General features: G+C 40.2%; 1 protein-coding gene across 1 annotated transcript in view; it reads left to right on the top strand.

The window, feature by feature from the left end:
* FHIP2A (FHF complex subunit HOOK interacting protein 2A) overlaps nucleotides 1-26,062 on the top strand; it is a 37,438-nt gene extending 11,376 nt beyond the window's left edge. Inside the window, exons 3-17 of the mRNA XM_060641402.3 lie at nucleotides 790-959; nucleotides 2,656-2,760; nucleotides 3,203-3,325; nucleotides 8,901-9,200; nucleotides 9,414-9,610; nucleotides 10,894-11,008; nucleotides 11,521-11,597; nucleotides 11,684-11,876; nucleotides 12,350-12,519; nucleotides 12,911-13,054; nucleotides 13,921-14,011; nucleotides 17,104-17,247; nucleotides 21,736-21,876; nucleotides 22,511-22,614; nucleotides 22,712-26,062. Of these exons, the coding sequence (XP_060497385.3) occupies nucleotides 790-959; nucleotides 2,656-2,760; nucleotides 3,203-3,325; nucleotides 8,901-9,200; nucleotides 9,414-9,610; nucleotides 10,894-11,008; nucleotides 11,521-11,597; nucleotides 11,684-11,876; nucleotides 12,350-12,519; nucleotides 12,911-13,054; nucleotides 13,921-14,011; nucleotides 17,104-17,247; nucleotides 21,736-21,876; nucleotides 22,511-22,614; nucleotides 22,712-22,817 (2,180 nt within the window). The 3' untranslated portion in view covers nucleotides 22,818-26,062. The remainder of the gene's footprint in view (nucleotides 1-789; nucleotides 960-2,655; nucleotides 2,761-3,202; nucleotides 3,326-8,900; nucleotides 9,201-9,413; nucleotides 9,611-10,893; nucleotides 11,009-11,520; nucleotides 11,598-11,683; nucleotides 11,877-12,349; nucleotides 12,520-12,910; nucleotides 13,055-13,920; nucleotides 14,012-17,103; nucleotides 17,248-21,735; nucleotides 21,877-22,510; nucleotides 22,615-22,711) is intronic.
* Nucleotides 26,063-27,222: the final 1,160 nt, after the last annotated feature.

The raw sequence follows: 27,222 nt of genomic DNA, 5'->3' as shown, positions 1-27,222 counted from the left end.
TAGAAAACTTCACATTTCATTAAGAGTAATTTAACCCCTTTATTAAGAGTAATTTTAACAATAAGGACAGGTTGATAAAACCATGTGATTTTCAAGTTGAACTGTGAACTCTGAAAAGTATCGATGAAATTTTATCTTAAAAAATCAATAGGATTTATAAGAACTCTCCTGAGGAGAAGCTTTAGCTTTGTGAATAGTTGTCTGTTAATGAGAGATGTCCAGAATTTTTCTTTGAGCTCCTCATGCGTTCACAAATGGAGATTAATTAGGGGCTATAAATGTCTGACTTGCCAGTGTTACGGTGTGATTCAGTAGCAGTCCAAAACAGAACCTGCCCTTTCTACACATCCTGCCTGATTCGGCTCAATGTTTAAAGGCCAACCTGTTTCTATATAGACTTAAAATTCAGATCTTCTGAACTGGCTGATTGAAAAAAAAAAAAAAACAACTTTAACTGCAAGTGCATACAAAATTTTGATTTACATGTATTTTTCTTGGTCAGGTTCCCATTTCCATTTAAATGGCTCTTATTTTGAATTCTCGTGCATGGACATTAGCTAATAGAATATATTTCAGAATATTGATTCAGTTTTTTTATAAGAATATGGCAAAAAGAATCATCTGAATCCCGGCAAAGATAATTATACCATGGATATAAACTTCAGTGTGTAGTTGAGATTTTTCTCAGTTTGAATTAGAATAGGGGAACTATCAAGAGTATTTGGGTACAAATATGCAGTTTTAAAATGTTTGAATGTTTGATGAATTTTTTTTTTTTTTTTTATTTAGATGATAAAGCCCCAGTGACAGATACAAATATCCCTTCTCATCTGGACCAGATGTTAGGTATTTTGCTGCAAGAAGAACGTGAGCGAGAATTCGGAGTGACCGGGCCGTGCATGGAATATTTGCTTCATCACAAGATCTTGGAAACGTTATATACCTTAGGGAAAGCTGACGTAAGTTCCTCATCCACATCGTGTTCTTGGGCATGTAATACGTGCATTAATGTCTTAGAGACAGAGAAGCTGCCAAGTACGAAATTTAATTATAGAGGTACCTATTAAGCATGGCTGGATTCAAGTCAGGATTGTGAAAAACAGAAAGCATGCAGGCTGTACGAATTACAGTGCTTAGAATTACTGCTTAGAATTACAGTGTAAACATTTGTGAAAATAGAGTCAAGTGCACATACTCAGAGCCATAGGACATGAGAAGGAACCCAGTGAACGTTGTGTTAGGGAAATAGGAATTCTTTTTCACAGTCCTGAAAGAGAATGTCACTGATTATTCCAGCATTACCTCTACTGATGAGTGGAGCCAGGTTAACTTTTTAGGCCTCGTGAATCTTGAGAAATCTTTGCAAAACTGATGTTATGGTATAAATAATATTCTTTACCAAGAAGCTTTCAAATTGTGTATGAAGGCACGTTTCAAAGCCTGTGGGTTTTGTTCTGTGAATTTCTGTAATATGTGTGAAAATCCAACTGACGAAAAAATTAATAGACATCTTGAAACACCAGACAGGGTCACGAACGGTGGTGTTAGGGACAGTTTGCTTTTAACCGAGTCTGTAATACTCGCAATTCATTTTAAGTTAAATTCATGTAATTTGTATTTTAGAGACAGGACATCTGCTTCTAGTGCCCTGCAATTCATTTCCTTCCTCCCTTTCTCCTGTCATGTGGAGAGAGGGGCTTTGCAACACTAAGTTGAATATAGATTAATTGATTTTTGAGTGAATGTTAATAATTGTACCACTGGCAAATTAATTTTTATATTGGTGATTAAAACATGATTAATGTATTATCTGAATAATGCAAGGTATTTGCTATCTAAAAAAATATTGTGCTTAAGATTATAGTTTATACTGTTTCCAGATAACGTGTCTGTGGTGATGCTGTGGAACTATATTCATTTTGTGACTGTTTTCATTGCGAGGCAGCATAAGCAGGTCAATCATAGAACATAGAACCTTGTTAGTTCGTGCTCTCTTAACCCACAAAGTAAGTAATCATTTACCTCCTTTTCAGCAAAGATCGAAAACAGCTGACATGTCATAAACACTTCTTCATTGTTTATAATAATCATAATGTAAATAATTTTGCAACTAACGTAAAGCAGCATTGTTAGAATGAATCACAGCATTTTATACCAGAGGGTTCCTTTTATTTACATATACGTGTTGGAAACATATATACGTATACGTTTACTCCTGCATCTCTACGATGGAGGGTTATTGATCACCCATCATTAGTGTAAGTAACAAGATTCTGCTTTTGCTTTAGCTAGCCGTGGATTTAACCGTAGTAGTTTCATGTTTCTGTAGTATTTGGAACATAAACAGGTTGGTGTTGCCTGAACCAGCTCTGGTCCCAACGACGTGTTACTATCAGGCTGCTTGTAATTACATTAGCCTGTGGTTCCAGAAGCTATATCGTAGTCCCGGATGTAATTTTGTTTCCAGAATACCAGTCATTAATATTTGGTTGAGAATTTGATTCTGACGAACTCATTAGTTGGCCGCTTGCCTTGGCTTTTGAGGGTGAAATACATTCACGTATGCATTTCTCCCCTTCTTTAATTGAAAGGCTTTTGAGTGTGTCTGTGTTGCCTGTTTCCTTCTTGTTCGTGTTTCTTTTTCCGCATGCCCAGTGTCCTCCCGGAATGAGACAGCAGGTGTTGGTGTTCTACACTAAACTTCTGGGAAGAATCCAGCAGCCACTCCTCCCACACATTAATGTACACAGGCCAGTGCAGGTATTTTGTCCCCCGTGAATTTGATTGGATTTCTCTGAGCGGGTACATTATTTCATACGATTTTTCTGAGAGGAAAAATCACGACGTTATTCTCAAAATAACATGTAAATGAGCAAATCCTTGAGCTTTTTGTCTACCCGACAGGGTATTATGTACGCTCTTGATGTTTTTCTCTTAAAAATGTATACGTCAGTTTTTCCTTTAACTTACCTCTGTGACACCTCAAGGAGAGTTCCTTGTGCACCTTATTACTTTCTTAGGGCAATTGAAAAATTAGTAAATCTGTTTCGTTATAGGTGCTTTTAAATAGTGTTCTGTCTGCAAAATGCAAGGTATTTGCATTATTTGAAAAATTTAAATACGCTTAAGGCAAACAGACGACTGTTTACATACTTGTAAAAAGTAACCTAAGTTTCAAAATTTGTTTTAAATTTTTTGACAGAAATTAATTCGACTGTGCGGTGAAGTCCTTGCAACACCGACGGAAAATGAAGAAATCCAGTTTCTCTGTATCGTGTGTGCAAAGCTGAAACAAAATCCCTACTTGGTTAATTTTTTTCTGGAGGTACGGTACGCTGCTTGTCAACCTTCAAAGCATGCTTATATTAAAACTGTTTTGAGAATTGAATTCTGTAAGGAATATTAGAAGGAATTACATTTGTGGGCATCATACGGCTTGTTTTACCTCCTAGAATTATTTTTCACTTAAGATCACTGTTTTAACTTGAATCTTCTGAGGAAAACAATTTTCGGAGAAAATAGCTGAGCCAGATATATAGGGCAGCACGGGGTCTCGACCCACAGAATCAAGGCTTAGCAGGAATGCAGCTTGAAGGGGAAAGTCAGGGAGAGAGAAGTCACAGAAGTTTATAAGCTATCATGTTTTCAGCCAAGCATGCTCTAGTGTGGAGCATGGGTGACCCGGACTGGGGCAGGGATGGTGTGTGCAGATTTGGACAGATGTGCAAAGTCACGAGTTAACCTCTCCAGCCTGGGATCACAGTTGGGATTGCTTTCATGTTCTGTACTGTCTTTTCTTAGCCATAGTCATTGAATCATACTTTACTTATGACATCAACTAATATGTTGGGTTTTACTTCTAGTTTTAAATTAGACGATTTTTTTTTAAGTTTCTTTATTTTGAGAGAGAGAAAGAGAACGAGCACGCGTGTGCACATGAGCAGGGGCGGGGCAGAGCGAGAGCAAGAGAGAGAGAGAGAAAGAGAGAGAGAGAGAGAGAGAGAGAGAGAGAGAGCATTCCAAGCAGACTCCACGCTGTCAGCACGGAGCCCAGTGCGGGGCTTGAACCCACAAACTGTAATAGCATGACGGGAGCTGAAGTTAAGAGTCAGATGCTTAACCGACCGAGTTAAGGCGCCCCTAAATCAGACAATTTTTGTGTACTTTCTTCTTTCATTAACTTTTTGTTTTGTTTTCAGCAATGAAATTATTAGGAATATGGTAGAAAAAAGTTTCGATTTTTTTAGTTTTTTAAAAAATCTTTTTCTCTTTTTTCTTTTCTTTTTTTCCCCCTAGATTAGGTATAAGTTACATATAGTGCAGTTTCCCCTCTTTGGGTCTACGGTTCTCTGAGTTTGACACACAGTCACGTGGCCACCACCACAGTCGAGCTACACAACAGTCACGCTGCCCTTCGCACGTCCCTTGTAGCCATCCTGTCTCCACCCCTGTCCCCGGCAATCACTGATGTGTCTCCGTCCCAGGTTTCCTCTTGTACAGAAAGTCACAGAAATGTAATCAGCCTTTGGGGTCTGGCTGTTTTTCCTTGGCAGAATGCATTGGAGGTTCGTGGACGAGTTTGGTCCTTGATATTGTTGAGTAGTATTCCATCGTATGGATGCGTCACCGTTCATGCATTCAACCAGTTGAGGGACTTGGGGTTGTTTCCCGTGTGGGGCAGTTATGAATAAAGCCCCTCTGAACATTCACACCTAGTTTTTTTGGTGCGTGGATTTAGGTTTTCACACACTTGGGTCACTACCTGAGAGTAGGCTTGCGGGATCGTGTGGCAAGTGTATTCTGATTTTCGTAAGAAACTGCCGCACCGTTTTACTACATGGGCTTATCGTTTTGCGTCCCGTCAACAACGTATGAGAGTAGTTCCGGTTTTCCACAGCCTTGTCAGAGTGAGTGTTGTCAGGGTTTGGTTTTGTCTTTAAAAGCTTGAGCCAGTCTAGTGGGTGGGTTTGTTTTCTATCTCACTTTACGGAGTTAAGCCACCCGAGATCCGCTTCTGCGCTCCTGATGAAGACGGACAGGCAGCCGAGCTGCACCATTGCATGCATTTAAGTTTCTGGTTGAAGATGAGGATTGTGAATGCCAGTTTCTCGTGATGCGCCTCGTATTTTGAAAGTTTGCTTCAAAACGGCTGGAATACATTTATGAGTTCAGATTTCAAGGACTTACTCATTAGAGTGGTATTACAGTCCTTTAGTTTTCGATATAAATATATCAAGTATCTCAGTCTGGCCAAGTCAGATGTTTCTTCTCAAAGTGCACTTTTACTAAAGTTTTCTTAGATACCCTAGTTACTTAAATGCATGGATTTTTGCCCGAGCTTAAGCTTTAAAAGGACTTTTTATCAGAATCTCTGCAACTTACTCAGAAGTACACAGCCATAGATCAGAAGCAGGGAAAATTTGTGGGCATATGTAAGGTGATGGTGAGATACCCTTTGTTTACCTGTCCTCAGAGAAATGTTTATATTTTTTTATAAAAATTTTTTTAAATGTTTTTATTTATTTTTGAGACAGAGGGAGACAGAGTATGAGCAGGGGAGGGGCAGAGAGAGGGAGACACAGAATCTGAAGCAGGCTCCAGTCTCTGAGCTGTCAGCACAGAGCCCGACCCGGGGCTCGAACTCACGGACCGTGAGATCGTGACCTGAGCCAAGTCGGACACGTAACCGACTGAGCCACCCAGGTGCCCTGAGAAATGTTTATATTTAGACCTCTCTCCAAAGAACCCCCGGAATCAGTGACATGTCTGCTGTAATATGCCAGTCTTACAGCACATACCTCTCCACAGCCTGAGGTGGTAGGTATCTTCATTTTCTCAAGACTGTTCATAAGCTTTTAATGTAATTTTTACAGTCTCCCTGGCATTAGAGTTATTTAAGTGCATTTTCTTTTCTCCTGCTGGCCAATAAGTTCCTTGAGGACGAGGACCCTGTCTCATTAATCTTTGGGTTCCCACAGCTTCTCTAATATCCGGTATAATGTATAATAACTGCTTAAATAACACTATTGAATGAATGAATCTTCAGAACAATGCAACTATATTACTCGTAAGTGTAGAGGATAACAAAAGTACTTTGCAATTCTCATGCATGTGTCCCCTAAAGTCTAATCTCTCTTTTCATTTATATCAGCCACAGTTTACATCTCCTATGATTTAAATGCATATGGTAAATGAGTTAGAAACAGTCTTTGTCCTAAAGGAGCGTATAGTCTGGTGACAAGGGTAAGGCTCATACTCAGACTATAATCTGAGGTAAAGTGAGTATCTTAAGGGTACAAAGTAAAAGTACCTTAAGCCTCGATAGGCTGAAAGGATTACATCTGCTCTCGGTGGTCAGGAAAGACTTCGTAGAAGAAACTACCTTTGATGTGAGCCTTGAGAGATGTTTAGAGAAGAATAGGTGAACATAAGTAAGGGAAGGAAGGTACAGAAGTGTGTGGTGTGGTCAGGAAACAGTACATTTAGGAAATGTGATAAGCGAAGGGCCTGAAGAGACAGACAAGGAGTTGGTCGAAGGCTTTGAATGGCAGGACGAGGAATGTGAACATGCCTGCAGTCACTGGGGAGCCATTGAAGATTTTGGAGCAGGGATGTTATTACACGGTGGTATCTGTGCCTGAAGTTCAGTTGGCGGCAGCATCTTGTACAGTGGATTCCTTTGAGTGGAGAAGGAAAAGCAGAGGAACTAACTCGGCAGCTGGGGGAGTAACCCCAACGAAAAGTGACACGGACTGTAAGCGGGAAGCAGTGGGTTGGAATGAAGTGCATATGTTGAGGAGACGCCAGAGGTAGATTCGGTGGGGTCTCGTGCAGGAAGAAGAGAAAGGACGACGAATGTGTGAACTCCTGAACCAGCAAGGCTGTCGCTGACAGAAAGAACGGAGCCCTGGGGGAGCTTACGTTGAGGGGAAAGATGGTGATTGCGGTTCTGGAGGTTCCGAGTCCTCCTGGTGTCCTGTTGGAGAGAATTGGCAGGTATCTGGTCTCGCAAACCTGCGATTTGGGAGAGAAGTCTGTGTTCAAGAGATCTGACGGTTGTGTGTATGAATGTGCTTTGGCTGTCATTAAGATCCCTAGAGCAGAAAGTTTCGGGAAGAACCAAAGTGCAAGAGAAGGCAGCATTTCCTCATCGCCTACGGAACTTTTAAGAGACGCGGATTCCACCACGCTGTTGGACACTGACAGGAATCGAACGTTGTCAACCATACTCAGGAATGCGAACAAACAAATAAAAACGCAGCTTCGTTGGCTCCTCCTCCCAATATTCCCATTCGGCAGGTCTGGGTCTGACGCAGGCGTCTGCGATTTTCTGTAGCCCCACGGAAGACCGTGACCCTGACAGTCTTGAGTCCTACTTTGAGAAACGCTAGTTTAAGGATTGAATGCAGTCCTAAGAGTATCCTGCCCTTTGCCATTCTTATCTGAGATACCACTTCCAACGATATTAGTAGAATTTTAGATGGAATCGAATGTTTTACATTCATAAAGATTGTGATACGCAGTTTTCTAGGAAACGGGACGGTTCTGTCGTTCTACAGAAGCGTTTTCTTTTAACGTGTGCTGCGGGCTCGATTTCTCAAGAAGATTGGTCCAAACTATATTTTTAACTGTAATAAAAGTGATTTATCATAGCTATCATCTAACTTTGGAAATAGAACTTTGAATTCATTCAGCATTTAATGCACCTCTGTGCTAGGTGAAATTTGGTGATCGGGCCTGTGGAGAAGCTGGTTTATGATGACGTCTAACCTGTGTGTGTGATTTGATTTTTGTTCTTGTGTTCAAATGGAAAACAAAATACTCTTCGCCTTGAAACGAATGGTTAGCTTCGGTTGAGATTCTCTTTGTGTCTGGGTGTGTGTGTCGGGGGGGGGGGTGGGGCCGACATGTCCAGTAAATCTGTTTCCATCAAGAACACTAATAAAAAGGTTCTGAAGAGGGGCACCTGGGTGGCTCAGTCAGTTAAGCGCCTGACTCTTGACTTCAGCTCAGGTCAGGATCTCACAGCCCATGGGATCGAGTTCTGGTGTCGGGCTCCATGCTGACAGCACAGAGCCTGCCTGAGATTCTCTCTGTCTCCCTCTCTCTCTCTCTCTCAAAACAAATAAATGTTAAAAAAAAAAAAGTCCGGAGAATATTGAGTCCTTTTTCTAAAGTAAACATAGGAAACAAAGGAAAACATAGAAAAATCATCTTAGAAAACCAGTCCTAAAAGAATCAATGTGGAGGCTATGTATTTTCAGTAACCCAGTGAGGAGGAAACATTTAATTGCAATTGAAAACTCCTGAATCTCCTTTTTCCCCCCACTAACATGAGTTGTTTGTAGCAGTAGTCAAATAGTTACCACTAGTACTGTTCATTGCTGTGGTCATGGTACATTCTGCAGTTAGTGTGACAAGTGTTCTAGATGCCTCTGCAATTTAAAAATATTTAGGGGTGCTTGGGTGGTGCAGTCAGTTGGGCGTCCAACTTCGGCTCAGGTCATGATCTCACAGCTGGTGGGTTCGAGCCTCACGTCCGGCTCTGTGCTGACAGCTCGGAGCCTGGAGCCTGCTTCAGATTCTGTGTCTCCCTTTCTCTCTGCCCCCGCCCAGCTCGCCCTCTGACTCTCTCTCTCATAAATAAATAAACATTAAAAAAAATCTAAAATAAGTAAGTAAAATAAAACATTTAAAACACAGTTTGTTGAAGTCTGAGTATTTTCATTTGTTCTAACACTTCTTCTATCTGTTGCTACGTTGGCTAGACTTTATGTTAATTATAGAATTGTAATTCTGTAGAATTATAGGATGTTAATTACAGAAAAACCAATAAAAATGTGACTTCTGTTTTATAAGTGTTTTGAAAGGAATCTTACAGAACATGTATTCTTTTTCAGAATAAGTTGAAATCACTGGCTTCCAAAGGAACACCAGATGTAATTTCAGAAGACACATCGAAAGGTCAAGGTCAGGATTCCTTGTCAACAGACACGGGACAGTCGTGTCAGCCAGAGGAACTGTCTGGTGCCACGGGGCTGGAGCACACAGAGTTAGATGATGAGCCTCCTCACCAGCTAGACGACCTGTCCACGAGCCTGGATAATCTCACCGTCACCTCACTACCGGAGGCCACCGTCATCCGTCCCAACCAGGATTACAACTTAGTGAATTCCCTGTTAAATCTTACTAGAAGTCCCGTGAGTCTCCTTTACTCTTCCCCCCCACCCCCCACCCCACATCCTGATCACAGTTACATGCGTTTGAAATAGAAAAAATATATATATATACATATATAGAGATCCTTATTTTCGTGTAAAACATTAAATCTATTTAAGTTGAATTTTTTCCAGGCAACTTGCCTCACATACGTCTAATTCAAAAATTGAAGGGGTGTGTGTTCTTCCCATCAGGATGGCCGAATAGCTGTGAAAGCCTGCGAGGGCTTGATGTTGTTAGTAAGTCTGCCGGAGCCTGCGGCCGCCAGGTGCCTCACACAGAGCACTTGCTTGTGCGAACTGCTGACCGACAGACTCGCCTCGCTGTACAAGGCCCTACCTCAGTCAGTGGATCCGCTAGATATCGAGACCGTGGAGGCAATTAACTGGGGGTGAGCACCGTTATTGTGTTTTCCCCTAGACGTGGCTTCTTCCACCTACACTTTCAAGTTCACTTCTGTTGGCAGTGACATAAACGTTTAGTTTTGGAAAGAGGGACATTACTTGCGATCACTAAATGGGATTATGTTCGGAGACCCATTTTAAATTTGTTACCAATCAGGAATGAGTTGGTATGGGAACAGTACAGCTGCTGCATAGTTATTTTTCCATTATACTGATCAATTAAGACCTTAATTACATTAAAACCAATAACTGTATCTGATTTTTTTTTTCCCTCCAAAAGACAGAACATCCTTTTATAAATACTTGCTGCAGCCTCTAGGGGAGTCTCATGTTTGGTGTATATGGACTCTCCCCTCCTCCCTTATTTTTTTACCCCCTTTACCCGTCTTTTGGGGCCCCCCCTGATTCTCATTGTTAGATGTGATCATCACAGAACATTTATAAGTTTATAAAGCAGCATGAGGAAAATTGCCCCTAATCCCATCATCTATAAGCAGCCTAATATTTTAGTATAATAACCTGATGTAATTTTTCTGTGTATTTTTAACTCTTCCTTGGTTTTTACCTGTCTTTTTTTTTTTTTTTTTTTTTTCACTTTTTAAAATATTTATTTGAGAGAGAGAGAGAGAGCAAGTGTGAGCAAGGTAGGGGCAGAGGGAGAGGGCAAGAAAATCCCAAGCAGGCTCCGTACTCAGCTGACCCCCACGTGGGCCTCCATCCTGTGACCCTGGGGCCATGACCTAAGCCGAAATCAAGAATTGGGACGCTCAACAAACTGAGCTCTCCAGACCCCCCCTACTTGTCTTTTCCCCCTGATATTCTGCCAACATCCGTAGGGCAGACCCATGGGTTTACTTTACTACTGTGTTGCAAGGCAGGAAGAGAAGCAGGCTGCTTGTTTCTTTTTGCACACCTTCCTTTACCTTCCTTTTCTTCCATCCCAGCGGCTGAGAACCTCAGACACTTCATTCCTGCCACTTGGTCGTATTTATGGCGGAAGCATGAGGAGCCGTCTGTGTGTTTTTTTCCTCCACAGCTGCGTTCTTGTTAGTCTCTCTCTTTCCACTTAATGAGTGAAATTATTTACAACTTTTGATTTAAAAGGTTTTCTTTTCCCCTTGGCTTTCTTTAGTCATCCGGCGTTGCCTGTGTAAATATATCTTACTGTGTAAGTTCATTCACATACCTTTATCTTTCCATATGTACTGAATTGGATGAATGCTTTCAGATAACTTTGGACTAAGCATTTCTCTCCCATGTCTCCCTACAGCTTGGACTCATACAGTCATAAAGAAGATGCTTCAGCATTTCCAGGAAAACGAGCCTTAATTTCATTTCTTTCCTGGTTTGATTATTGTGATCAACTCATAAAGGAAGCACAAAAGGTGTGAATTTTTTTTTGTTATTTATTGATAATTTTTAAATGTAAATGTCTATTTTAGGATAGCACAGTAAAATAAATACAAACAAAAAAACATGTGCGTGTGTGTGTGCGTGTGTGTGTGCGTGTGTGTGTGCGTGTGTGTTGCCACTCTGGAATAAATCACAGCTCAAGCTCTGACCTTATATGTCTTTAAGTATTACAGTGGAAAGCTTCATAAGGTGACATCAACCTCCCACCATTTCAACTCCTTGGGGAGATGCTAATACTGTAATGTGATTGGGATAATATTTTTGTCCTATCTGTCTTGTTCTTGGAAATTTAGATGAAATGTAAAGGACCAAGTAGCTAACATCTAAGCCAGGTTTATGTGCCATCAACAAGATGGTCAATAGGCAAGTTTGTTTTTCCACATTAATTCAGATGGAGGGTGCAGACTGGCTTGTCGATGTTACAGATTAATCTCTCTTTTCCATGAAAACAAAAGAAGATAATGATGCTCCTCCTATATTCTAGACTGCTGCTGTTGCTCTTGCCAAAGCTGTTCATGAAAGATTTTTTATTGGCGTTATGGAACCTCAGTTGATGCAAACGTGAGTGGCCCTTTTCCATTAAAAAAAGAAAACGTTGCTATGTTCATGTTATTTTTGCCCACTAATTACCTGTTTGTTATGCCCAGTTCTGAGATGGGTATTCTGACATCAACTGCCCTGCTCCATCGCATTGTTCGGCAAGTAACCTCTGACGTTTTGCTTCAAGAAATGGTGTTTTTTATCCTTGGAGAACAGAGGGAACCAGAAACTCTGGCCGAAATTAGCAGACACCCTTTAAGACATAGGTTAATAGAACATTGTGATCACATATCTGATGAGGTATGCTATGTAATGATTTAGAATTGGACTTCCATTCTTGGAAATATGACTTTAATGTACTTGTGATGCTTTGAGTGCAGCCTCTTCACGTGGCTTTAAAAATTGAAAGCATGCGGGGCGCCTGGGTGGCTCAGTGGGTTAATCTTGGTTTTGGCTCAGGTCACGATCTCACGGTTTGTGAGTTCGAGCTCTGCATCAGGCTCTGTGCTAACAGTGCAGAGCCTGCTTTAGATTCTCTCTCTCTCTGTCTCTCTCTCTCTCTCTCTGTCTCTCTCTCTCTCTCTCTCTCTCTTTCCCTCTGCCCTTCCCTGGCTCGTGTGCTCTCGCTCTCTCTCAAAATAAATACATAAACTTCAAAAAATGATTTAAAAATACACCAGTAAATAAAAATTGAAAGCATGACTCACAGGATGGCAAGAAGAATAATGTATTTAGACATATTTCTCAGCCTTTATTATCATTTTTGGTTTCAGATAAGCATAATGACATTAAGAATGTTCGAACATCTCTTACAAAAACCCAATGAGCACATTCTTTACAACTTGGTCCTAAGAAACCTAGAAGAAAGAAATTATACTGAATATAAGCCTGTGTGTCCAGAAGATAAAGATGTGGTGGAAAACGGATTGATAGCAGGAGCCGTGTAAGTTCCCATCTAACTCTGCAAGTTCAGCATCTTATATTGAATCCCAATTTTCTCTCTCCTCCTACTTGTCTCCCTTATTCATAAAAAAACAAAAAAAAACCTCTTACCGTTTATAAGATTTTCAAAAATAAAGTTTAGATGCCATGATAGCACCATCCCTTTAAGTCACAAGTGGTATTCATTAAACCTAACAAAATCAACACGTTCTTGAGTTTGATGTGCATGTAAGATACTAATATCCCTATAAAATGTAATTGTCTTACTGGTAAAGTTATGTAATGTTTTCTAAGACATTAGAAAAGAGAATGGTAGACCATCTTCTGGTTTAGAAAATGTACTAAAATTTCGTCTTTTTTTTTTTTTTAATACATCATTAAATTAAACATAGAGATCTCGAAGAAGACCCGTTATTTACTGACATTTCACCAGATAACACTCTTTCAAATCAAGAGTGGCTTAGTTCTTCACCTCCTGCTACTCCAGACCACCCCAAAAATGATGGGAAAACCGAAGTCCATAAAATTGTAAATAGGTGAGTTGCCATGTAAATGTGACTTACATTTCTTTTGCTTGGTTTTATAACCTATGATAGCTCTGTTCTTAGGTTGTTCTAGTGATATATTGTGAATTCAATTTTCCCTTCTTTTATCTAAAGATTATATCAGCTTTTGTCATGTTTATGTAGCAAGTGACAGCCTAGGGGCAACAGTCAATAGCAGAAGAGAAGAGCTGTCTGAATATAGAAACAAAAACAATAGTGGTTAGGTAAACCTTCAGAGTACCCTACTTTGTTTTAATAACAATCATTGTAAGTAATTCCCAGTTGGAACAACAGGGGGAATTTCCGGTTTGACAGATTGTACTTAGTACACGTGAACTGACCTACACTAAGCCTAGGACTCTACCTTTTTGGTAACTGTGGTTTTTACTTTTTTTTTAAGTGCGCTTTCTGTGGCGATGTTCTCTTTCTGCCTTTGCAGTGCTGTCACTGCTATGCCTGGTTCTGGCAGGTGACTTTAGAGAGATTGCCTGTGGCTCAAGATGTAAAATTAGGGTGCATAAAAATCTTTGGCTCAATTACTTCGAAGCCGGTTTCCTGAGATGAGCAGATAACGGCGGTCTCTCATTGTGCTGTAATGTAGAAAGAAGTTGTCGTCTTAGGCTTCCTTCTACTTTAAGTGAAATGAGTGATTTTTAAATAAAACCTTTGAGATAATGAAAGTGTAATCAGTAAAACCAATTCAAGATTAAGTACTTATGCCTATGTCATTTTGTTTTTCGGGTTTCCATTTGCATCAGCGTTTGGCTAAACTGAAGATATCACTCGATAGTTTAAGACATAAAAATATTGAATTGTCAGAGTATTTATGTTACTGCTTGTGGCTTTTTTCGTTGAAGTTTTCTCTGTCTGGTACCCGATGAAGCAAAATCATCCTACCATGTCGAGGGCACTGGATATGACACCTACCTCCGAGATGCTCATAGGCAGGTAAGTGAGGTAGTTATTTTTGGACATGAAATCTAGTAAGAGTGTACATACACACCTTGTCCTGTTACCCACGGTCATTTCTCCAGAGGTTTCCCTTTCTCTGCAAGACCTGAACTCCCTCTGCGACATTAACTTCCGGCAGGTGACCTTACTATGCCTTTTACTCACTGTGTCTCTGTCCCAAGATTTCTTTCTTTATGTTTGCTTCCCTCCCCCCCATCCCTCTGCCTTTTCCCCCTTTCTCCCTTTCCTGTGTCTCCCTCCCCCTCTGTCCCCACCCTTCTCTTTCTCTCCCCCCCATCCCCACCCTTCTCTTTCTCTCCCGCCCCCATCCCCACCCTTCTCTTTCTCTCCCGCCCCCATCCCCACCCTTCTCTTTCTCTCCCCCCTCTCCCCTTCCCCTATGTCTCCCTCCCCCCACTTTCCCCTTCTCCTGTGTCTTCCTCTCCCCCCCACTTTCCCCTTCCCCTCTATCTCTCACCCCTCCTTCCTTTTCTTTTCTTTCTTTCTATACTTCAAATTGTATCTCCCCCCAATCCTCTTCCCTGCTGATCCAAAACATAACTTTTAAATGTTTCTATCTACCACCCACCCTTGCTCTCAATCCACAGGCACTGCCCTGACCCCCTCTCCACCTCTGTTCTCACCCACACCGTTATTTATTTATAAGTGCCCGCCCCCTCATGCCCTGCCCCTGCGCGGGATTTCTCTGCCTGTCTGGAAGGACTCTCTCAGAGGTCATCTGTGAAGAAGTGAACTAAACAGCCTTCTGTCAGTCTTCTTCCCTCTCTGGCATTTCACAGAATTCCCGGTTTTGAAATGTCTCAAGTCAGAACAATACACATTTAATTTTCATTTAAATCCTTGAGATTGAAGTGTGCTGTTATGTATAATTAATTTGCATGCACCTATAGTTAATTCACAGTACTTTAAGCCTGAATGCAAGTCCACATTACTGCTTGAATAACTAGAGTAATTCTGTAGCTAGTGATGTGGAGAACAAAGGCAAAAGAAATACAGAAAAAAAAGTAAACTCCCTTACTAGCCCATCGGCAAGTCCTTGAGACAGGCAGAGTGACCTTCCTCTAGGAACCCAGCTGCCTCCATGTTGACCCTTTGCTAGGGGCAAAAGGCGGTCTCAGCTTAACATCATCCCAACCTCTAGGATCCTGTAAGCCTTCTATAAAAATCCTTGTAGAAACTTCCTTTATCTCTGCTCCCCAAGAATATATGTTAGCAATCATCCTCCAAACATATGGCCCGCTAATATATATCTGAAGGGTCTCATGACTAAACTTTTACTCTTAGACAGTAGTAAATGACCTTTTCCTAACAACAGCTAGCCCCCCTCAAGGTCCTGGAAACCTTGCTTCCAAATTCCTTAGAGACTTAACGCTGTCCCTGACCCCCTCCCAACTTGAAAGTATAGAATCAGTCACTCCTCATAACCCCAGTGCAGTCTTTCTGCCCACAGGTCCTGTCCCCATGCGTTAATAGAACCACCTCTTTGTACCAAAGATGTCTCAAGAATTCTTCTTGACTGTTTGCTCCTGAACCCCAGTATTTCACATCAAGCTAGCACTTTCATGAACGAGAAAGTAAAGGCAATACAATAGTGGTCCCAACCTCAGTAGTCTCCCCTGGAAGTTTAAACTGCTTTTATTCTTTCTGTGAAGTTTCATTTCCATTTTCTACAAATGCACTTATTAGGATTATTTCAGAAGTGCTAGAAAACAGATGAGAGATAAACAATTTTTAAACTATTGCTGTCTAGGTCAGAATTTCAGATATGTTAATGGAAAAATGCTTAATTAAATATTGGTGAGTGGTTAAGGATAGAAAATGGTCTGTTGAAAGCCAAATCAGTTAAAACTCACAATATACTGAAGAAGCTGGCTTTTTGGTGGTTTTAAATATGTTTTTCTTTTAAAGATCAAAGTTAGTGCTTCATGGTGAGGACATGTTTTGTTTCAAATTCAGGTAATTTCCAAACTAGAGACGTCAAAGTAATGTCGCTTTATTCAATAAGGAGAATCTGAAAAGTGAAAGAATGGGGAAGAAAACTATGCTCTAAATGTCTTTTGTTTAAACTTAAGTAAATTGTATATTGGGGAAGACTTTTCAAATTTATTTTTATTATGTGAGATCTTATGCTTATGAAAATCCATGTTGTTTATCCCAGTGGTAAACTGAGGAGTGAAGGGCCAGTTCCTTATTATTTCCAGCCTATTTACCAGCACTTTGGTAAAAAGGTGAAAAGAAAAAACATAAACTACCAGCCCTGATTATTTTATGTTCAACAGACATAACAGTTACTCAGTTAAATGCAATAAAGGTTTTTGTTTTTTTTTTTTAATTTTTCTTAATGTTTATTTATTTTTGAGAGAGAGACAGACAGACACAGAACGTGAGGGGGGGAGGGGCAGAGAGAGAGGGAGACAGAATCGGAAGCAGGTTCCAGGCTCCGAGCTGTCCGCCCAACGCCGGGCTCTAACCCACGAGCTGGGAGATAATGACCTTAGCAGAAGTCAGATGCATAACCGACTGAGCCACCCAGGCGCCCCCAATAAAGGTGTCTAAACGCTTACTCTGGGTTTTGAGGTCCTTTTCACTGCGAGGGTAGCAAACCATTTGCGGAGCACGCTCCACGCAGCACTGATGTGTCCTGTGACAGCGCGCCCCCTATAGGTGCGCCATGGGAAAGCCAAGCCTGCCTTCTCCGACAACGTACATCTGTTCATCCGTTTGCATGCAACGTTTCCAAATCAATTTGAAAATGTGGCTAGGACTTACTTTGCTTTTTAAATATTCTCTAAATCTGTGATTAAAAATAAGTAAAGAGTTACGTTCCTCTAAAGGAAAACACATGCTATTTATTCATCAGCATATGTTGGTACAGGTGTTAGAGTCTTACCTGTGCTTCTAGTGAGGGTGCTGTTACCCAAGTCATCTCTCCCTCCCTCTCCCACGGCGCCTCACAGGGAACGCTGGGCGCTCAGGTGCATATTTACATGCCTCTGTGAGGAAATACTTTCTATTTAATCTCCATTTGTTTCGGTTTGTTCTTTAATGATGCAAATGCTTTTCCCTAGTTCCGGGACTACTGTGCTATCTGCTTAAGATGGGAGTGGCCTGGGTCTCCAAAAGCATTGGAAAAGTGCAATTTAGAAGCTACTTTCTTTGAAGGTCATTTTTTGAAAGTTTTATTTGACAGAATGGGAAGAATTCTCGATCAGGTAATAAGCTTTAAAATATTAATTGTCATATTGTTTTGTTACTATTCACCGTGGATTCATCTCTAGTCTTAGTTTAGATCTTTAATAAAGTAGTTCTGTTTTCGTGAAGCTCAGCTGGCAACAACCAGTGCGTTTCTGATGCATTTGTTATGTTCAAAGCCTTCATTTGGCCTGACGGCTGTTGTCAAATTCTATATTTCCCTTCTCATTATAGGCTGTTGTCTTAATATCCTTAACACATTTTGGAGGTGATTAGAGTGCTTCCCTTTTACGATGAACTTAGAAAGCCTTTTAGTATAGTTAGTACAGATACAGATTGAGTCAACCTTCAATTCAGAAGACCTTAAATGTCATTTCAAATTGAATCTCCAGCACTCTGGTCTCATTAACATTACGGAACAATATTAGATGAATCCGCTTCTTCAGACAAAGGACTTAGGAATAAGACTCATTTTCAGAAGGGGGAGGTGAAATAAAAAAGGTAAATTTACTTATTCCAAGGTAGATAAAAAAACTACCATCCTCCGGTCTGTTGCTCTGTGTGTCTCACTGAAAGCCAGGAGAAATGAATTTGGAATTACGGAACCCCTCCCTCCCTCCCTCCCTCCCTCCCTCCGTCCCTCCCTCCTTGAAAAATGAACAAAGTGAGGATGCAGCTTTGAAATGCCTTACACTCTGGGATGTACGCTTGAAATGAAACCACCTGGCATGGTACTTGCCTTAACACAGAAATTGACTTCACCAATTTGGAACTAATTTAAAATTGTATATTAAAGTAGTTGTTCTTTTTCAGCATTTTAGTTAAATATTTATGTGAGCAGAGGGAGTTAATAAAAGAAATTTACTCCATAGGCAGGCTGTCCTCAATAACCAGAAAGCCAAATAAAGAAATTATAATTTAAGAAGTATTTCACTGGGTTCCGCTTCAGACAGGACTGTTTCTGGTAGTAATCAGTAAAGAGAGTAAGTCCTTTTTTCTTTTAACCTCTTAATAGCAAGTGCTGTATTTCTCGGGTTTGGTGGGTCGGTTGTTCAGTCCAGATCTGGTGGGTGTGCTGTTTGCATGATGGCTGCGTAAGCCTCCTGGGTAGCAAGCAGGGTTTATCAGTTCGTTGTGGTGTTTGAGCTGGTTTGCTAGGCTTTCTCTGGATCTTGGGTATTTTTCCCTTTAGTTTGCAGAGTGCCGATATAAAAGGGAATTCGGAGACAAAATATCCTGAAATGCTGCAGAGTTTTTCTTATTTCAGCGGGTTGCACCTGTCACGGTGCAGAACCGGTTCATCCACCCTGTCTCCACCATTCTTCCGTAACCCTGAATGATAGGCAGGACAGACTTCTGCTGGAATTTTGTCAGGGAGGAATCCCTAGTTTCAGTTCGCGTGACTTAAGCTCCTACGCTGCGGGGCACGGCCTCAAGCCTTTTGTCTTTAAACGCGTGGTCTTTCCAAGCCTTTTTTGGTAAGAACATGATGCAGTCAGATCTCAGAGATAATCATGAGCCCCGGCGTGCCAAGCGCGCTTGGTTTCGTTTCATTTTCTTTCTTTTTTGAATGTGTTTTCGCTGAGGGTGATGTTTGCTTGTAATTTTCTTAGTGTACATTTCTGCTAGGGCGGGGCTTACCAGTCTGGGATTAAACATTGACTGCAGCTAATTCGTAAAGTAGCTAGTTTCTGCATGTTCAATTACACTCAAGTATTGTTGGTACTATTGTGTTGTCACAATGTTAATTTTTATAAAGTACTCTATAACACATTTAGTACCGTTTGTGATAATTTTATAAAGATAGCAAAATGCCGAGGTCCATGAGCGGAACGTAAAGAACACCCGAATGTAGGGAGGCTCAGCTTCTCTCTGCCCTGACAGGGAAGGGTTTCGTCTTGGGTAACTGAGCCACGTGTCACATTTCCTTCTTCTAAGGGGAAGCTGGTATTATTTGCCATCACCTCCTACTTAGATTTGCTTGTAAAAACTGAATGAAAAAAACAATTTAATCCTTTAAAAAATACAAAGCCTTGTTAAATACACGAGTTTTTAGAAGTTTCAGAGGCTATTAAATTATTGAGATAGAGGCTGCCTGGGTGGCTCAGTCGGCTGAGTGTCCGACTCTTGATTTCAGCTCAGATCATGATCTCACGGTTCTAAAGATTGGACCCAAGCTCAGGCTCAGGGCAGAACCTGCTTGCAATTCTCTCTCCCTCTCTCTGTGCCACTGCCCCACTCATGCCCGCTCCTTCATGCTCGCTCTCTCAAAATAAATAAGTAAACTTTAAAAATAAAGAGAAGTAAAAATTTAAATAAGAAAACTTTAAACTTGACTAAACAGTATTGTTTTGGTTGTCGGTAAATTTAGCCTTTTATTTTTTTAATTTTATTTAATTTAAAATTATTTAATTTTAATTTTTAAAAGTTTATTTATTTATTTTGAAGGAGAGAGTGTGAGCAGAGGTGGGGCAGAGAGAGAGGGAGAGAGACAATCCCAAGCAGACTCCACACTCCACGCAGAGCCCCACGTACGGCCCGACTTGGGGCTTGATCTCCCGACCTCAGCCAATATCAGGAATTGGATGCTTAACCGACTGACCCACCTAGGCGCCCCAGTTTATCCTTTTAGTAGAAGGGTGGAGACTGAGTTTGCTGGTAACCTCAGTATGCCGCCTTTCTTTCTTTTTTCTTTTTTTGTCATCAGTATGCTTTTAAGTCCAAAGTGTATTGTCCTAAAATTCCAGCTTTGTATGTAACGTGAGCGCAAAGATGCACCAAGCCCATTTGACCTGTCAGAAAAATCTGGCCAGCTTTCATTTCAGGTGAATGCTGTACAAAGTAGAAAAGAGGTCCAAAATAGGTATAAACACTTCTACTAACCCAAAAAAGGGATATTTGTATTCAAGAAAAAAGGCCAACTTGTTTTAAAGTTACTACCATTGTGAAGTAGAGACCATTTCAGAGGTAAGTTTCTATGTAGCTGAGATTTGTTTTCATTTTCACGTTAAAATATAATCTCAGCCTTAAATGTCTTAACGTAGGACATAGGTTCTTGTTCAAACAAAGCTAAAAACCAAAGTAACACCTTATGAAGAAAATACAAAGTTTAAGTGGCAATTTCTATCCTTGCCGAAAGCCAAATTTTGACTTCTTTATTTAAGCTCCTATAAATGGAAGAATTTGTGACCTAAAAACCTGAACTACCTGAAACAAGTCACATCCCAAACTGTACTTAAGTTGTCTTTTAAGGGATTTTGTTCACATGCTTTACAAATGCATTCTTCTAAGGATTTGCAAAAATGTTTCTTTTGTGCCTCAAACACAATTTAATGGGAGTTCATTGTTCCTTATGAATTGAGTCCTGGAGGCTGTTCTGTTGCAGATATTATCAAGTCGGAGAATATGCTTTCCAAACTCCCCTTCCGTAGGAATTGTATCTCCCTTCATTTATCTTGCTCGAGGCCCAGTTGTGAATAAGAGAGACTTAGGGATAGTTTTCTGCCCTTTCAGAAAATCCATGTTCGTGGATCTCGTGTTTAAAAACAAAAATGGTACAGTTGGACTCACAACACAGGACTTGAGGTCTTTTTTCACGCGAAGGCACCTTTGCTGTCTTCTGGCACTGTGCCCTCACATTCGTTGTCCTCCGAATGCCAGATGTTCCCTTCTTAGTTGGTGTTCCTTGTGTCAGGCGCTTTAGCGTCCGCTCAGTGAATGGGAGCGAAACAGGCAGAGTCCACGGTTAACATTCACTCGTCCTGAATCCCTTTTCCTTTCCCCGGGCTCGGCGTGTGTCCCTCGCTCGCCCCCAGCCCTCCCACGGAAGCCAGTTTTGTCTCAGCCACTCAGTTTCCTTTGGCTGCCTAGAAGGAAACTGGAAGGAGCAAGACTTCTGTTGAAAGTTCTAGAGACGGTAACAGCAACCATTTTTGTACAGTGTGCCCTTTTCTTTGATTTTGATGCACTTTGTAAAGCACCTCCAAGCCGTTTTCCATGAGGAGGAAACAGATTAAACATTTTTAAAAATCGAATTCAAGTAAAATTGTGATACTACGTATAAAAAATGGATGAGGAACTGTACACAGATGTATAATTATTTGGGGAGAGTTAATGCTCTTGTGATAAAGGAGATGATCCTTGTCTGTAATCACCGTTTTGAACCTTCTCATTCGCTGTGAGGCTTCTGGTGGTCATTTCTGTCCCCAAATACTTCCCTTCTGCCCAGAAGGTTCTGGGCTGGTGATGCATATGACTTTATTTTGTTGTGTACAGGCTCTTGATCATTGGTGGTAGTTGAGTAATCTAAAAGATGAAGAGTATCACTTCTAAAATGAGCCTACCGTATTTTAAAAGATCTTAATGACTGTTTTCATTGGAGGGAGGAATAAGATGGGATATTTTCCTTTCTTGAAAAGACCAATTGAAATGGTGAATGAAGTGCTCAGGTATATATACATGTATAAACAATGTCAAATGTCTTTGTTTTTTTTTTTACCTCTCCACAGCCATATGATGTAAATTTACAAGTCACTTCCGTGTTATCTAGACTTTCTCTCTTCCCTCATCCACACATACACGAGTACCTTTTGGATCCTTATGTAAACCTTGCTTCTGGCTGTAGATCCCTCTTCTCTGTAATCGTCAGGGTGAGTTCTTAGTTTTGTTATATTCTCTAGGATTGGCAAACCTGTCCAGTTAACATCTGGATGATTAATAGACGTGGTCAACATGTCCATTAACATTACTTATCATTGTATGTCATTAGTGTCACATGATGGAAAAGATTTTACATCTGCCGTCTAGAAGTCGTTGTACGATGGTGTGTGGAGGAAAAAAGAGAGTTTATTCTTTTCAATAATACATGTAACTTTTTTAAAATTTTTAAATTTTTCTTTTAAAGTTTGTTTATTTTGAGAGAGAGAGAGAGAGCATGAGCCAGGGAGGGGCAGAGAGAGAGAGAATGGGAGAATCCCTAGCGGACTCTGTGCTCTCAGTGCAGAGCCCGACGACGTAGGGCTCAGTCTCACGAACTGAGAGACCATGACCTGAGCCAAAATCAAGAGTCGGATGCTCAACCGACTGAGCCACCCAGGGGCCCCATATGTAACTTTTATATTTTAGGGAACAGATAGGACTCCTTTGCCAAAGACGGTTATGTGAATAGTGAGAGGTGACGTTTTTTATTTAGTAATAGGAAATCGAGTAATAGGCAATTTTTTAATCCTGAAAAACCCTAGGTAGTTGACCCCAAGAACCCAGTTCATTTTGTCTCTGATGCAGGTTGTTGGAGACCTCATGGTTAGAATCCAGCGTATTCAAGACTTTACTCCCAAGCTTCTGTTAGTCAGAAAGCGATTGCTTGGTTTGGAACCTGAAGGCCCTATGTAAGCCAGTGTTTTACATGTTTTTATCTAAAAATTTCACCAAAACTTCATCATCTGCTGGTACGATTTGATTGCTTGCTTGCTTTCCTTTCCCCAGTATTGACCACATCACATTGCTGGAGGGTGTGATCGTGCTAGAGGAGTTCTGTAAGGAGCTGGCGGCCATCGCATTTGTGAAATACCACGCTTCCTCCACCCCGTAAATAGCATCCTCCAAAGAACAGAGGGAGCAGAACTGCAGTACACGTTTCATCAAAAAAAGACTCAGCTGCACCCAGCCGAGAGGATAAAAAAGCCTTTTTAAATGAAGCACTGCTATAAGTTGGACAGAACCTTTAAGAACACATGGAGTGGACATTCTTAGTAAAATGTTGTATAATGTTGTTTTCATTGGCGTTACCGTGATGGTTCTCTATATAAGATGGCACATCCTTGAATCCAGGATACAATCAAAGGAACTTCAGGAAATAAGCATCTCTAATGCCTGTGTGAAAAGCTGCAAAATTTCTGATGTCACGACTTTGAAGATATTTCTGTTATTTTAATATCCTTTTAGGTAGCAAGGCATTTTGACTCTGGGACTCAAATGCTTCTATTCTTTTGGATTAATAAGTAGCAACAAAACAAAACAAAACAAAACTAATTTTATAACTTTTTAAGGTCAGAATTCTTATCAAACAAAATATGAAAAATAAAAAAACTGTAGATGATAAAAAATACAATTCAGGAACCATCGAGTGAGTTCAGTTAATATTAGGAGATAAAAATGTGTAGAGCACCATTAACTTTCCTCAGCTTTTCTAAGAATAACAATTTAATATGATGAAGAAATTCTTGATTAATATAATATATATATTTTTTAAAGAAACGTTCTTTTACTCTTTTGTGCACATAGCCATGTTAGCGATTGATTTTCACGTATGGGTCCCAGTGTATTTAAACTGTGTCATGTTTGCAACAATGTTGAATTTGTGCTCACCATTGGTAATGTTTGCTAAAATAGTATTTTTTAGGCTAATTAACATACATTGGGCTGAGAACTTTTTTTTTTCCCTTCTATCAATCCCTCTCTGAAAGTTGCTTTATAAAATTGCTTTGTAATTTGATTTCTTATTGAACTACATAGGTGGGAACTGACTGATAACTCTGAGGCAGCAATCAAAATGCCAGTGGCCTCCTCAGTGTTTACATTTATTTTTTCATTTTGTTCAGTCTCTCGCTTTAAATGATTCTAAAGAGATTTCAAAAGAAAACCAGCGTGTCCTGTTTACATGTGAAAGAATTTGGGTAAATTGGGTATATATGAAGGACCAGTTCAGGAAGGCTGCGCTGTGCACAGCATGCTTATACTTGATTTACAAAATGGTGTTTGCTAATCCGCTTTCTGTTCTTTTAAGTGATGCTTATCACTCAAATACGGCTTTTAATTTCCTCTTCTTGCTCTCCTCCTCCTCTTCCTGAAATGTTAAGCAGCAGCACTTTGCTCTTTATCTTTCTATTTACTGATACTTTGAGGGAGTGGACTGTCAGGCTTCCCAGCCTGGAAGGAGCTGTCCCTGCTCCTTGTAACAAGTTGTTTTATGGAGCACGTTTGCATACATAACATCATGTGGCATGTGCATCCAAGCATGTTTTACCCCTACTGCTAATTTTGTTGTATTTGTGTTTCTGATTTATTTTCTAGTTAGTTTTGGCTATTTATTAAGAGCAGAATATCAAAAGATTACGAATATTCTTGGCTCTAGAATGCTTACCCCTGTTAAACCGAGAAGACAACATTTCTGATTTAATGCAGATCTTTGTTAGCTCAGTCTAAGCACATTTATTAAGCAAAACAAGGAAGAGCAAAAGTGGGAGATAGTCACTTTGTGCATGATTTTCTTCAAATGATTTTTTAATGATGGGAAAGCGTTCAGTTCCCTGTGTTTATTTATCAGCCCACGCGAAGGAACACTGCAGCATCTCTGTTTTTAGACATAGTTGTAGTCTACTTTGATGTAGGTTTATTGAAAATAAGGCATGAAGAGATACTAGATATTTCTTGATGTTTTCATAGTGTTCAGTGGATGTAATAGCGAGGCTATTACCTCTAAAGCCAAATACTACTTTATTCTTGATTTCACAATGGGACCTTATAGCGAATATATGACACCAAGCTCAGAAAAGCTTTAACTCGTGTGTGTGTGTGTTGCTTCTTAAAACATAATTGTTTTCCTAAGTTATTGTAATGATTTTGATCTGTAGTCAGCTAAAGCTTAAGGTGTAAGTTGTCTCTCTCTAAGTTTCTTTTCCTTCTTTCTTCTTGGTATTTAGTTCAGACAGACCTCGAGCCAGCCAGTTCTCCCAGGGAGCTGGATTTGTCAGTGAAACAATGTGCTACGTTCCTAGTCTTTTTCGTACTGTCTTGTGGAAGCCAAATATCTCTGTTACTCAGTGCTTGCAAACCAGTGACTCAAATGCACTGTGCTGGGCGGAAAGTACCGCCTTCACAGCCGATCGCCGTAGCAGGTTCCAAGCCGAACATTAGTCTTGCTTCATATCAATAGGAATGGGTGTGCACGTTTTCTTTTAACCTTCTAACAGGAGAGTCTTTGATTTCATTTTTAGTAATGAGCCACGTTCTTTACTTGATAGAACTCAGATTTGTCCTTAGGCAGTTATCACGCAGTACTCCCATTATAACTCTGTAACGTTTTCATAATGTATCTGTCTGTGCAATATGGAAGCTGTGAGAGGGTTCATAGCTCTTTGGTTTAATTGTACATTATGTGTGTGTACATGTGTACATATATATATATGTGTGTGTGTATGTATATATATGTGTATATATATATATATATATATATATATATATATATATAAAAGGACCAAAATCCTTAGCTTGCTTACACTGTTGCTAGTGTAAAGATTGTTACACTTCATTTTACAGGGCACAAATTATGGAATTACTTTGTAATTCAGGGTGACATATTTCCATAAATTATTGCATTAATATATAACTACCATTTAATTATGAAGTTCACAGGCATTGACAAGTTGCAGTGAAGTGAAAAAACAACAAGTTATATGGTAGTTATATTTTGGGTTTTACAGTTAATCAAAATATGCATGTCATTGAGACACTCGATGTGTTAAAACATGATAGATAATCATATTTCTGGGCCCTGTAAAAATAGTGTTATTGCAATGCTCTGTTTGGCCTCCTGCCTTGTTTACATTAAACAAAGGATATTTGGTAAATTTTTCTATCAAACATTGTGTAGGTTACTGACAGTGTTACCATGGCCTGGAATTCTTGGGCCACCTATGAAGAAAAAGTCTTCAGATGGTGATCGTGTACCTACTATCTCTTCAAAAGGAGGTTGTGATCAAGTTCAACTTTTTGTGCTGATGATGCATGCAGGACTAAGAGGGATAATCTAAAAATAAATAATGTAATTTAAGCAAAGTGTCTTATATTTTTATAGAATTCTAATTGAAAACATTTTATTCACTGATAAGTCTGAAACAATCACTCGTAACACACAAAAGGATATGACACATGTTGGGGCGCCTGGCTGGCTAAATCAGTGGAGGATGTGACTCTCGATCTCAAGGTGATGAGTTCAAGCCCCACACTGGGCGTAGAGCTCTCTTACACGCACGTGCGCGCGCGCGCGCGCGCACACACACACACACACACACACACACACACACCAGTTAATGGGTCACTATAACATTGATTCCTAGGAGAGAACAAGAAGGGATAGAATCAGAATGTTTGAGGAGGGGGAATGTATAGCTTGAAAAATCCCCCCCAAGTGTATATCCTCCACCCAGCTCCTTGGTAATCACGTCTGCAAAGGAAGGGATGTTTATACAAGTCTTAGAGAAACAATTCATTATAAGTAATCTTAATATATTTGTAACACATATAAAAACTTTTTCCCTGACATCTGAGACCATTAGACTCTAGGCTTGTTCCATCCGTTTGAATTTTTGCCAAATTGCTGTAGTTGGAAACTGAAAGAAACATGTACTATACGGCACAGCCAGCAAGAGAAAAATGGGATTATTAATCCCACCTACCCAGGATTCTTTGTAGCCAATGTTACTGAAAACAGTTTTAGAAGGACACAGAGAGGATAGCAGGTTGAGTGGATGTAGTGAGGTAAGTTTAGGCATCGAAGACTTGAAACTACCCTCCTTGCTTTGAGCTGCTTTAAAGGAAAACTGCATTTGAGGAATGCACAATCCAATCCCTAGACCAAAAACCTGGTTCAGACTGCCATTCATTAAGAAATTTGTAGTGTTTCATCTGGAAAATTTATCTCAAGGGACTTTAAAGAATTCATGTAAAATTGTTCAAGTTGAAATTTTATAGGAGTGACTCACTCTTTATCAGGAAAAAGTGAGCAGGTAGAAGCAGCCAATGCATGAAAGTTTGATGCCCAAGGAGCCATGGATGGAAGAAATGGAAGAACTTTTAGTTGCGGGGACGTTGTTTCTCGTGGCCCTTGCTCTTAGGAAGCTGGCTTTTGATTTTACTTGATCTATACCCCACTATCCATATCAGGGACACACACCTAAGTCTGTTTCACATACACTCACTCCTCGTACGGTTTGACT

This window comes from Panthera onca, chromosome D2, assembly GCF_046562875.1.
Source record: "Panthera onca isolate mPanOnc1 chromosome D2, mPanOnc1 haplotype 2, whole genome shotgun sequence".
Taxonomy (NCBI): domain Eukaryota; kingdom Metazoa; phylum Chordata; class Mammalia; order Carnivora; family Felidae; genus Panthera; species Panthera onca.
Note: the sequence above shows the minus strand (reverse complement) of the source record. Positions and strands in the feature narration are given on the sequence as shown.